This window comes from Panthera onca, chromosome D1 (assembly GCF_046562875.1).
Source record: "Panthera onca isolate mPanOnc1 chromosome D1, mPanOnc1 haplotype 2, whole genome shotgun sequence".
Classification (NCBI taxonomy): Eukaryota; Metazoa; Chordata; class Mammalia; order Carnivora; family Felidae; genus Panthera; species Panthera onca.
In genome coordinates, this window is record NC_138348.1 from 53,739,364 (window position 1) to 53,752,636 (window position 13,273).

The window sequence follows — 13,273 nt, forward strand, 5'->3', positions numbered from 1 at the left end:
TTCCCAAAGGCCCTCATAGAGGATGAGGTATGGGTCCTGCAGTGAGCACGAGGCAGGAGAGTGAAGATCAATCCCATACTCTGAATTTAAGAAAAGACTGGTGTCTACACTGAATCAGGAGGAGGGTGAATGTAGTCATACTGTCTGCTTCAGAGAAAGGCATGTTTCCCAAACTCTTGGTATTAAGAGGCCTAGTTCTTATTCCCTGGGCTATGGCAATGTATAATCCTCATACCCAAGGTCTAAGGAAAGGATCACTGTCCTCACACTAGATCTGTAAAAAATTTGCCTTGGGAACCTAGAGCCCTATCTCTATTGATAATGAATTTCTTATTCACCCAGGGCTATTCTTCACTGAGTAGGTCTTTCTTGTCCATTCACTGGTCTTCTCCTTTAGTGATAAAATATCGTCTCTCTTGACCTAGAATCTTGTCATTCTAAGCCATATAGTCTAGCCCAGGGAGGTTTTCCTGACTTTTTTCAGAGGGGAAAGCTGTAAAAATCACAGCCCAGGCACACTGGTCCATTAAAGATTGAAATTGGATTGTGCAATTAGAGAATGCTTCTTCTCCAACATTCTTTACCACCCTATCAACAGGACTCCAGAATAACAACCGTGGATTGCAGCCGAAGAAGTTGCAAGGTGCACACTATGTTTCATGATGAGAGTTTAGGGAAGCCCAAAGATAAGAGTGGCATCAGCAAACAAACAAACAGACAAACAAAAGGACACTAGAGGCATCTGAACCCTCTGGCACCTCTGGCCACAGCAAACATTAAACCTACTCCAAATCCTAGCCTGATTAATCTATTCATTCGTCAGTTTGATCACAAGCCCGGTTTTAAATCATTGCAGACTCTTTATCTGTCTCACCAATTAAAGAAGTGTAAGCAGGGCAGAAAATGAAAACGAGAGTTCAGGGAAATCTCAAAATAGCCAGTTTCCCCTGAAGTCACAGAGAAAAGGACAGAGAGAGGGTTCCCGGGAAGCACAGGATATAAGTTCATTCTGTCTATTCTTTCTATGAAATTACCCTTGGGTATTGTACTTTGGGATTGAAGTCTTAGTCATATTGTGGATCCCTTGTTACTCCATTCAGCTTCATGAAGTAACCATGTATATGTTTTGTCAGCTTTAGAAAACTAAGAACCAGAGGCTTTGTTATAATCCACTCCTCAACTGAGTTAAAACTGGCTGAGATTCTGTGTCAACAGTTGTATTTTTTTCTTCACTCTGTTCTTGTCCCTGTCACCATCTTTAACCCAAATATTAAAACTGTCTGGCTAGAATCATTTCCCTATCTTGGGCTTAGCTCCTCTCTACATGTCTTTCTTGAAGAAGAAGAAAGGGAGAGGTGGATGTCATTTTGGAGGATCACATGGAGAGAGAAGAGGGTGAAAAGGAAATGGAAAATTGTGTTGAGGACAGAGGAGGAACCAATGCCTCAGGAACCAACACACATTATCACAAGTTCAGTGTGCATTCTTCACTGCTGACCCTTTCCTGATCTGACTCCACCCCGAGGGACACAGCTCAGCCTTGACCAATGATTTCAAAGAACTAGGAGGAACAAGGGGCCAGAAGGTCAGCAGTAAAGAATAAAAGGTGACCCTTTCCAACAGCAGCACATACCCGCTTCTCTCTCTGATCGCCTGTAAGTTCCCAGATCTGACATCATGGTGCATTTTACAGCTGAGGAGAAGGCTGCCATCACTAGCCTGTGGGGCAAAGTGAATGTGGAAGAGGCTGGAGGCGAGGCCCTGGGCAGGTAGGCACTGGGTTTCAATGCATGGGAAAGGATGGTGAATATGAGCCTGGCCACTTGCCTGGGAAGTTCCTGAAGAGCTTTGAAAGTCTCTGATTTTCCACCTGCTATGGTCCCATCACATAGGCTCCTGGTTGTTTACCCCTGGACCCAGAGATTCTTTGACAACTTCGGCAACCTGTCCTCTACTTCTGCCATAATGGGTAACCCCAAGGTCAAGGCACATGGCAAGAAGGTGCTGACCTCCTTTGGTGATGCTATTAAGAACATGGACAACCTCAAGGGTGCCTTCGCTAAGCTTAGTGAGCTGCACTGTGACAAGCTGCATGTGGATCCCGAGAACTTCAGGGTGAGTTCAGGAAATGTTCATGTGCTCTTTTTATACTGTTTACTTTGAGATAGACTAACAGGAATTTCAGAAATAATGGGTCAAACTTGGTGTTAGTAGGACAGACCGCCAAAGGGCATGACCAGGACTACCTTGATTCAGGACTAGTGACAGTAAAGGCCTACTAGCAGCCAGGGTTTGCTTAAAACTTCTCAAGAACTTTTGTCAGAACTGAAACGACATCAGAGAAAAGAAGACTTGTTCAAGGAGGAATGGAATTTGGCATTTGATAAAGGACTGTCTCAAGGAAGGAAGAATGTCTTATTTTACGTGGTTTCTGATGACTGAAGCGTAGGGAGAGATTTGGGGTGGGGGGAGTTTTGGACAAATTGTCACAAGGAAAATACAACAACTTCTCTAAAATATATCGTATTACCTGTCAGCATTGTTACCGAGTGGAGACTTGTCCCTGTCCTGATTGGAGACTTTAAATAAACTCACTGTAAGAACCCATGCCACCCTAAAATCCTGTTGTTACAGGAATTAGACGACTTGTAGATAGAGGGAGGGAGAGATGCAAATAAAAATGGTGAGATGCAAGAGGATGGAGATAGAGGTGGGGAGGGTGTTGAATGGAGAGCTCATACACATTAAATTGAATTTAGGGACTAGCTTATCTGATTTCGTGCAGACACAACCCTTGAAGTAGTTTAAGGTATGGAGTTGGCAGGGACTGTAGGTATTGAACCACTTTTTCTGCAATTCTTTTCGAAAAATTGTACTCAATGTGCCTCTTTTTCATTTTGTCTTTCACCTAAAAGCTCCTGGGCAACGTACTGGTGATCATTCTGGCTTCTCATTTTGGCAAGGAATTCACCCCTGATATGCAGGCCATGTGGCAGAAGCTGGTGGCTGGTGTTGCCACTGCTCTGGCGCACAAGTACCACTGAGTCTTCCTTCCAGTTCAACAGTGCTCTTTTGTGTCCCCAGGGCCCTCCTTCTGCATATGGGGACTTGTGTTTGGCCTTGAGAGCACAGCTTCTGTTTAATAAAGTTCATTCTATTCAGTCATCATAAATGAATACTGTGTTTTTTTGCATCTTTCACTCATTGGCTGAGGGGTGAGGTGAGACATAGGGAGAAATGAGAGCTCGTTTGGGAAGTGTGTAGGGACTCATCAAAGGAAGATGGGTATTATGGGAGAATTCTAGAAGGTCTGGGTGTATGCTAGGATGGGGAAGAAATTTTCTGGGTTGGGGAAAGGGTTAATTAAGCGAACAGGGATTTACAGGACAGTGTGGCAGAAACTTACAGTAGAGGGGAATAAAGGAGATGCTAAGAAGTGCCTCAGAAGAAATCAAGATAGATTTGTGGTGCGTGTCAGGGTTCAGCTTTAAAAGCTTTGCATGGATCTAAGATCTCGGCTAGGGTTACTTTTTCAATTTGCTTTAATGTACATTTTGAATCAGCTAACTTATCATATGTCATGTGAGCCTGAATTGGACATAAGAGGATGAATTGAGGGATGGCTCGGAGTTTTCCAGAAAAATCTCCATTAACCAACAAAAGTCTGTTCTTTCCCAAAGGGTTGCATGGTCTCAGTGGGGAGCCACAGTGGGAAATCACTGTGCATTATTTTATAATCAAACATAACATATGCTAAAATAAAGTTGGCATTAGGATATTATATGAATTCGGGGGGAGAGAAGAATGACCAAGGTTTCGTGTAGCAGATGAGATAATAACAAAGGCTCATAGTCTAAAACCAGTAAATTAGGGCTTGAGCTAATTTCTTGCAGGAAAAGGCTTTCTGGAAGTAGAGGAGACAGTAAGATAGAGTATTAGGAGAGACTAGATAATCCAAGGCTTTGATTATAAAAATAAAAACTATTACTATGTTTTTGTCAAGAGTAAACAATAAATATCCTTAGAACTATAATGACTCAAGGAATAGGAGTTGGGGTCGGGGGAAGTTATCAGTTTAATGAACACAAAATGAATTCCAAATTGCAGATTAGATGTAGATGCTAATTCAGAAGAACAGACATAATGGCCTAAACCCAAGAAGAGCAGTGAGATCTGCAAAACATGAAGGAGGAGCAGAGGTTGAGTGAAGAAGAAACAGTGTCTGATTGGCTGGGGTGGATGAGAAGGAAGGAGGTGGTAGGGAATGACTGAAATCTCCCAGCCCTGGGGGATCTAACAAGAGGCTGTGTACTACCTTGGGGACCCCTGTGTGGGAGTGGCAAGAACTGAATGACTCTTGAGGAAGTCGTTGTTATTTTACTTAGGGAGTCTAGACCTCCAGGCCTTGAGTCAAACTCTCATATCAGTTAGGTATTTCATTGCCTCTGCACATTGATCAGAATTTGTCCTCTGAATTACCTTCTAATTTGAGCTTAGGTCTCCACCATCCAGATGAGAGACCAATGATTACTTAGTTGCAGGTTGTCAACAACAGTGGTCTCTGAGCCTCAGTAGCCTCTCTTTATGCCCTTCAGCAAAGTAAACAGGAGCTGTTAGAGGTACTAAGCCTTTTACCCAGTCTGTCAGTCAGTGTCTCAGTCAACAACAAATGTGCATTTTTAATCAGTCTCATTTTCTCTTTCTTGCCCTCAGCTTTTACTCTGATTCTGCATGTCCCGGGGTCAAGGATGGTGATGATGGAGTGGTGGGCAGAAGATACATTCTTTATCCCTTAAGAGTCTAGATTTTGATCTTCAAGTTGCCAGTCCAGGACTATTTACATGGTAACAACTTCATAATTAACACACACACGTGCATGTGCACACACAGGCACATAGGTCTGGATGACTCAGATTTTTAATAGATGAAAAAAGGACTAATTGTTGTCAATAGGCAATAAAAGCCATGTGAGCAAAACAATGTTGTGATGGACCGGATATTCTTGGAATATTAATCTGGCTATGAGTACAGAGGTTAGGAGGTTATGTCATTGCCAAGATTAAAATCCCATAATGGCTTCTTACACTCTACCACTGAAGACAAGTCCTAAATTATTAGGTTTAATGCTTCCTCTGCAACATTTCCTGCTTCTTCTTACCTTTACCTATCACCTGCACCAGCCCATTATTCTTATCTCCAGCATCCCAAGGGTTTGTTGTACCTAACTCAGAGGTTTGTACTCCCTATTCCAGCTTTCAGACCTTTTATCCCAATATTTCCCCATGGCAAATTCCTTCTTTTCATTCTGGATCCGGCTCAAATACTACCTCCTCAGAGGGACTAATCCTGCCTGGTGTAATCATGGCTCTCCCTCATTAAGTCCAGATATTAATTTTTTCATAGCAAATGATATTAACTGAAATTATTTTATAGATTGGTTTAATTATCCATTTTCTATATCTTCCATGCCATGTTATAAATGTTAAGAGGAAAGTTTTTTTCTCTTCCTCATTTATCTTAAGTCTCCAGTACTTACAGCAATGATGACAGTTATTCAACAAATAGATATTAAATGAGGGTCTCAGAACACAAGAGAATGAATGTTTGAAAAGATTAATTCTCTAGTACCAGAAATTCAGCTTTCATGTATTAGGTTGAGTTCTTTAAAATTTAGAGTATCCTGTAAGTAACATGGAAGTGGATTTTCCAGTGTTATACGTTTAAGGAGCAATTTTAGGGAGAAACAAACAAGCCGGTTTCCTAGAACTCTACAGGCAGGAGTAATAGACCCTGAGAGAAAAAATAAAATAAAACAAACCATTCCCTTTCCTGCTGAAAGTGAGTCCTGTCTGGTCCTATAAATGCTTGCTTGAGATGCTTGAGACCAAAGTACCATAGGTTACAGGGACAGTAGTGTGTGGCATCCTGTCAGTGACGATTGCTTCTGCTTACTAGAAATAAAGAGAAGTTAAACATAGCAAGCAGGGTAGATCCAGCACATGCCAGAGACAGCTCTCTTAATCTGCAGCCCATCCCACGGAATCTTCAAGTACTCTCTGCATTGAACAAACACTGGCACCCTTCTCCCCCAACCAGCCTGAACACCTATGTGCTCAGAGACAAATTGGAAAATACATGGAATCTTCCAGACTGCTGCCAGATGACTCCAAGGGAATATTCTGTTACTTAGGTAAGTAAGGAAAATACTTAAATGGATTAAAAGACTATATAAAATGGATTAAAAAACACTGGAGTAACATCCAATCCTGCCCTAATCTACATATTTTTTCCTATTCTGCTTCCTTTTGATGTTAGATAGAGACATTATTCCTATTTTAAGAAGTATTAAATTGTGTGCCCAATATAATCTTAAGAGATTTGAAAACCAAGAAGGGCGGAGGCCTCTTCTTGTAAAGATTGGCTGAACAACAGAATGATACATTATTGCAACTCTTCAGTTAATGTGGAGGATATTTACAATTCTTCCTTTTTACTGTTTCAACCCAACAAGCCTCATCAACCATCTTCAAGTCATTGCAGGCTGCTGGTGGGGGTCAGGGAGGGGCTTGAGATGTGAATTGCATACTGGTTGGAGCCAGTAGGGATAGGTGCAGGAGGGAAGCAAGGTGGGGGGGGGGGGGATGAAGTATCAAATTGGGCATGAACAGCAGAGTCCCTCTGAGGAATGGGTATTTTTTTAAATTTGCTTTTTAACGTTTATTTACTTTTGAGAGAAAGATACAGAGGTATGGGGGGGAGTGCGGGGGGGGGGGGGGTGGGGAGGTGGGCAGAGAGAGGGAGACACAGAACCCAAAGCAGGCTCCAGGCTCTGAGCTGTCAGCACAGAGCCGGCTGTGGGCCTTGAAGTCAGAGACCACGTGATCGTGATCTTAACGGACTGAGCCACCCAGGCTCCCCGGAGATGGGTGTTTTTTCAAAACAAAGGAGTGATATAATCATTTTGGAAAGCATTTAGAGAGACCAGGTGATGAAGAGAAGGGAGTTAGTATTATTTTATGTTCAGGGAACCAGTCAAAATTATTGTTCAGGAGGGGAATATGAATAATAAGTTTTAATAAAATTGATACATATGTGGGTGCATACCTGATCAGAGAAGAAGTATAGACTTGGGACTGGCCGTAGCAGCTTGGTGTGATGACGAAGTGATTGGGAAAAGAACGGGCAGGACAAAGATTCAGCAGGACTTGGAAATTGATTGACAGATAGTGGGGAAGTCACAGATGATAGCCAGTTTCTTGTCTGGTGAGTAAGAAAGAAGGACATTTTTTCTGTCTCTATTGACATGGAAAAAAATGCCCAGATGCCTCTTACTTTCAAGCTGGAAAGAGCACAACTGCTCTCCTGGCAATCATTTCAAACCTCAGCGTGTTGAAGAAGTCTCTAGAAAGCTCAAACTGACTCAACAAATAATTAATAGGTTTCAGAAGACTGAATCTCCTTTTTACTCCCATTTCACTGATCTTTATTACTGCTTCTTCCCCAGAATCTTTCCCGCATGCACCCACCCGGAAGAGTTCCCCAAATGTAGGCTTCTTGGATGGGGCACATGAGGTCATGGCTGCTCCAATTCAACAGCCTCTGGAGTTTCTTTGGCATTTTCAGGAGTCCCACAGTCTCATATAACAACAGAGCAGAATAGACAGGAGTCACTGATGCACCATTCGCTTGCAGTCACTCACACACTTAAAACACATGTATAGAGCACCTTCTGCAAACACTTACAGTATCTAACACTTTTGAATCCTGCATTTGTCTTATTCTCTATTTTAAACATTGCTCTATTTTCTAAATTAAAATGGCAGGATTTATTCTTTTCCTGTGTTTTTCTTATTTCTCCCCTGAGTACATTTTCCCTCCATCAGCCCTTTTTCCTTGCTGTCCTCGTGGATTGTGAACACGTACACACACACACACACACACACGCACACACACACACAAAACGCATGCCTTCAACATCAGAGTATTTAATATTTGAATGGGTTCTCATATTTCTCAATAGTCTATAAAAGCCACTTGAGCAAAAGAGTTTGAGAAGGAACAAGATATTCTTGCAATATTAATCTAGACAAGAGTACAAACAGATTAGAAATGGTATCAGTATCATGATTAAAATTCTCTAATGGCTTCCTACTCAAGATAATGAAGCTAATCCTGAAGAGCTGTAAGCATGTGTTACCTCTACTATCATCTCTGACCACTCTTTTCTTTGCTATTTCCATATCAACACCATCGACCCACTATTTGTCTCTCTGCATATACAGGTACATTGCGTATGTGTGGGAGGGTGTGCGTTTTCCTGCCTTAGAGCTTTACATTTGCTATTCCAACTTCCAGAACCTTTCTTTCTTAGTATCTTCCCATGGCAGCAACTTCATGCCATTGTGGCCTCAGCTCAAATATTGCCCCCTTAAAGAGATCATTGCTAATATAATTGTGTCCCACTCACAATGAGATATAAATTGTCCTCATAGCACCTGGATGATCTTAAGGCCACTTTTGTCCATTTGAGTAAGCAATGCTGTGATATGTCACAAGTAGACCCTAAGAACTTCAGGTAAATCTAGGAGATGTTCACACCCTCTTTTAGCTTTGGGACAGCTTAGACAACTGAGTACCGACCTGACTGCAGTCTAGGATGGCTGTGAGAAGGGGAATATTTGGAAACATTGGAGTTGAGAGAACTGAACTAAGATCAAAGGGCCTAAGGAGCACTTCTCGAAATCTAGAGGGACCTGTTTGAATTCTTTGTTTTTAGAAGAGACTTGTATAGAGGTGAAGAAAAATGACTGTTGGTAACTTGAACTTTACTTTTTTTCTCTCCTGGAGGCAGAAAAAACAAGGCCAAGGAGAAATATCTATGCAGGCAAATGTTGGCTCTATATAAGGAAGGAACCTACGGTTCACAAATACATTGCTAAGGTTATTCATATATAGGCTGGACACTTGTACAAAATTGCTCCTAGAGACCCATTTCAAACTTACATCCTATAAATCCTAAGGTGGGGCAGAGCATCTCTGAGGGAGGGAAATGGCAAGAACATGTGTCCTGGAGTGGCTATGGAAAGAAACCTGTGGATCCTTGTTTTTCAGCCCACAAAATAGGAGGTTGGTCGTGGGGAGAAGAAAGAAAAAGTGGAATCATGGCCAGGGGTTAGTCCAGGAGAACACACTTGTGTTTAGTCACTGGGCAAGACCCCAGGCTTTGTGGGAAATTGACATTGGTGTGGTTCTAAATGGAAGTTGGCTGGCCAGATACCTGGAGGCCCACCTGGAACTCTCTGTCCCTCGTACATATCTGTTATCTCTTGCCACCTCCACAGCTCCTGGGAAACATGCTTGTGACTCTTCTGGCAAACCTTTTTGGTGAGGCATTCACCCCCTGGGTGAAGGCAGAAGATGGTGACTGGACTGGCTAATGCCTTGACCCACTGGGATCACTGAGTCCCCTGTTTAGTATTGTAGAGTCAGCAAAGAAGAGCTTATTTTCAAACAATAGCAATAGGAGTGGTAGCAGTAGTAGTAATGATAATGATAATAGCAATGGTAATAATAGTGCTCTGCTAAGAATTCTTTACTGATTGTCTTCAGTTCTACTTTTCCCATGTGCTGTTACACTTGTGAGAATCCCAGGAATTATTTGTTGTGCTGTGAGTATGTGTGTGTGTGTGTGTGTGTGTGTGTGTGTGTGTGTGTGTCTGTGTGTGTGTGTGTGTGTGCATGCAATCTCCCCATTCAATATTTGTATGCAGTAAAGATTTTGGCAAGAAAATAAAAAACAATAGGGCAATGAAAGGAATATATGCTTGGGACATACATTTGGGGAAAACATACACTTAGGGGCTCTTCAAGTTAAAGCTAATGACATGTGGCTGGGGGCATGGGGGAGGCTGTGATGAGAGAGGATGGGTGTCACGGGACAAGAACTCCTCTGAACCAGATGATTACATGGGTCTGAGTGAGGACTCTGGGGAAGACCAAGGATGGAGATAGCGTACCAGTGGGGATTCTTCTGGGGAAAATTAACCCAGTTCTCAAAAGGTCAAGGTCCAGGCAAGGGCTGCAATTCCATTCTGCTAACAGGGGGGAACATGTTTTCTAAAAGCAGCTGGTTTGTCACAAGCTCTTGTGAGGATAGATTAGGGATGGGAGGGGTTGGAGGTCTGAGCAGGGGGATAACTCTTTGAAATCACCTCCAAAGAACCGGCCCTGGGCTTTAGGAAAGAATTTTGTGGCTTAAGTGGTGAGAGCCTCTGGGGACATTAAATTGACTGCATACCATCAGGAGACAGCATGCGGGAGCCAGCAGATTTGCTACAGTGTTTCAGAGAAGGGAGATCCCTATAAACTACTCAGAGAGGTGGGGATTTAGGTGGGGGGAGATGAACCAGAAGAGGCTGAGAAGGCAGCTCAGCCAAGCAGATGAGCACTGAGAGATCAAAAGGGAAAGGAAAGATATTGCACAGAATAGTTGGGGAGGATCACAGGAGTATTCCTCTGACCAGAAGTTAATTTCGAGTTATAGACAAAGCTGTAATGTGATGGACAGGACAGTGAGAAAGTTAGCCTCACTGTGGGTGTTGAGTAGATTAGCAATCACGCTGATGCCAGGTTTACAAATCTCTGCTCGTTTCCCACGCCTTAGTGTAAAATACCCACACTCTACCCTCAGGTGCCCAAATGGTGAGGCCTGGGGCCGTCACTCCAACTTTGCTCCTTCCCACTCTTCCCTTAACATCTCTCTCTCTCAGATCTTGTCATGCCTTAGGCTTGTCGTGTTAGGCCTTTCTTTCTTTCTTTCTTTCTTTCTTTCTTTCTTTCTTTCTCTCTTTCTTTCTCTCTTTCTTTCTCTCTTTCTTTCTCTCTTTCTTTCTTCTTTCTCCTTTTCTGTCCAGCCTCCAAGTTTCACACTTGTCTTTCCTGGCTTCAAGGAAACTACTTATGCCTGGCTCCATATTGTCATCAAGGTCCTAGTTCAAATGTATCTTCCTTTCAGACCTCTGTCCTTACATTATTTTTGTCTAGTCACTTGCCACCATGTCATCAGATGCGTTTTGTTCCTCGTCATATAACAAACACCATCTGAACTTCTTTGCTGATTTAATTATTAGTGTCAGTATCCTCTACCCACTAGAATGTGAGCACGATGAGACTAGATACATTGTTTTGTTTTTTCCAGGATTTCCGGTTGTTGTTTTTTTTTTATTTTTTAATGTTTATTTATTTTTGAGAGAGGGGGAGGAGCAGGAAGAGGGAAAAGTCCAAGCAGGCCGGAACTCAAAGACCGGTGAGATCATGATCTGAGCTGAAGTCAGATGCTTAACCAACTGAGCCACCCAGGATCCCCAAGATTCTCAGTTTTTAAAACAATGCATGGCATTATTGGCCTCGGTCAATATGTGCTTTTTAAATACGTGATGGATGAATGACCAGAAAACTGATAGATGACTGTGATGATGATCTAGCATCGATGCGATAAGCTTCCAGACAGCAGTGGGAACAGTGAGCATGGAAATAAAGTGGAAGCGTGAAACAGCCATGAACGGGAGAAGTAAAAATATTCTTGCAAAGTAATTGTCTAAAGAAGGTGAGAGAAAAGCAGGAGTTAGAGGTAACTACCAGAATCATTGTTGGTTTGCTGGAAATGTGGGAGGCTATTTGCCAACATTCAGAGATGCAGATATCCCCAAGTCTGTGGGGTCCCCGTGTGCACACAGTGTGCCAAACAAGCACCAGGGCCATCAGGGAACAAGGGCCCTGAGCCTTTCCCTCCGACCATGCACATGGCTAAGGGTAGGTGGGATTCCTGGCTGTGGTCAACATTTCCTTGGGTTTCTTTTATGTCATTGACTTCTTCCCTTGAAGAAATCTTTTTGGGATTGATTCACACATTTTTTCTTTATATCTCTGTACCAAAGTGTTCACATCAGCACAGCTGGACTTGAGAGCTCACAGATAATCAAGTCTGTCATGATAAAGTAGCTTCCAGCACCTTAACAATTCTTATCCACAGTGTAAATGTAAGTTTTTTCCCAAGATAAATTGATAAAAGCCTTCACTATGTCAAACAGACAAAGGATTTCTTTTATACTAGCAGAAATCCAACACTAATATATTGGGCTGAACTCTTTACATGTTAGAGTACCCTTGTAAATACGCATGGAGATTATTTCTTAAATTGAGAAAAAAATTTTTTTTGTAAGAGTCATCTCCAGGAGAAACAAACAAACCAGCTTCCTGGAGCTTAAAACATGGGAACAATAAACTCTGAGATAGAGAGAGAGAAAAAAAAATACATATATATATTTTATATTTTATATATATATGATATATATTTATATTTCATTATATATATACATATATAAAAATATGAATACATATATAATATAAAATATATATATAAATATATATTATATTTAAATATATATATATAATATAAACCATTTCCTCTCTCCCTGGAAGTGTGCCCCATCTAGACCTATAAATGCTTGTTTGAGACGCATGAGACCAAAGCACATTAGGCTACAGGATAGTAGTGTGTGAAACACTGTCAGTGAGGATTGCCTCTGCCTGATTAGAAATGAGGAATGGTTAACCACAACAAAGGAGTGTAGATACAATAAATGCCAGAGACAACTCCCCTAATCCCTAGCTGTGGCCACAGAGTCTAATATTTTCTGTCGAACACTCAGTTTTCTCCAATACTCAATTCTGTATCTTCTGAAACAACTGAGTGAATAGTTCACATTGGCCAGAGACACTGTGTGTATAATCAGAGTGAACAAAATTGTTCAGACAAGGAGATGCACATATATTTTAATAGAACTCGCCAACAATCAGGCAGTACTCAGTTCTCCAAATTACTTAGTTTTTACCTATCCTATTTCTGAACTAAAGCTGGATTGGGATCTTTTCTTCTTCACTTATAAAAGTATAAGCCTCATCTAAGCTTTAGGAAAACTGGTGACCAAGAAAAGCTATGGCTTCTTTTATACCCAAAGAAAACAACAGAGTGATGTCTTGTAAACACCTGACACAATGCCCAGAAGATCTCTAATTCTTACGCCTCTGAATTCTAGTTATGCCTCATGGTCAGCCTGCAGGTCATCTCAGGGCTGATGGGGTGGGAAGACTGAGATACGACATGCATAGTGGATGGTGGGGAAGGGCAGCAGAATCCTCCTGATAGAGCCACCCAACACTATCAGAGACACAAATGTCCATCCTGCTGACCCTCCCTTGTCCAAACCCCACC

At 42.0% G+C, this 13,273-nt stretch overlaps 1 protein-coding gene across 1 annotated transcript; it reads left to right on the plus strand.

Annotated features, from left to right (window-relative positions):
• Positions 1–1,403: 1,403 nt before the first annotated feature.
• Positions 1,404–3,183, plus strand: HBE1 (hemoglobin subunit epsilon 1). The gene is made up of 3 exons (XM_060607872.2): positions 1,404–1,769; positions 1,893–2,115; positions 2,916–3,183. Exons 1-3 carry the CDS (start codon positions 1,678–1,680, stop codon positions 3,042–3,044), a joined length of 444 nt encoding a protein of 147 aa, XP_060463855.1. The 5' UTR covers positions 1,404–1,677; the 3' UTR covers positions 3,045–3,183.
• The last annotated feature ends 10,090 nt before the right edge of the window (positions 3,184–13,273 follow it).

Coding starts and splice junctions, on each gene's coding strand:
- HBE1 (XM_060607872.2), top strand. CDS start 1,678: ATGGTGCATTTTACAGCTGAGGAGAAGGCTGCCATCACTAGCCTGTGG. Junction 1,770..1,892: donor GGAGGCGAGGCCCTGGGCAG/GTAGGCACTGGG, acceptor CCCATCACATAG/GCTCCTGGTTGTTTACCCCT. Junction 2,116..2,915: donor TGGATCCCGAGAACTTCAGG/GTGAGTTCAGGA, acceptor TTCACCTAAAAG/CTCCTGGGCAACGTACTGGT.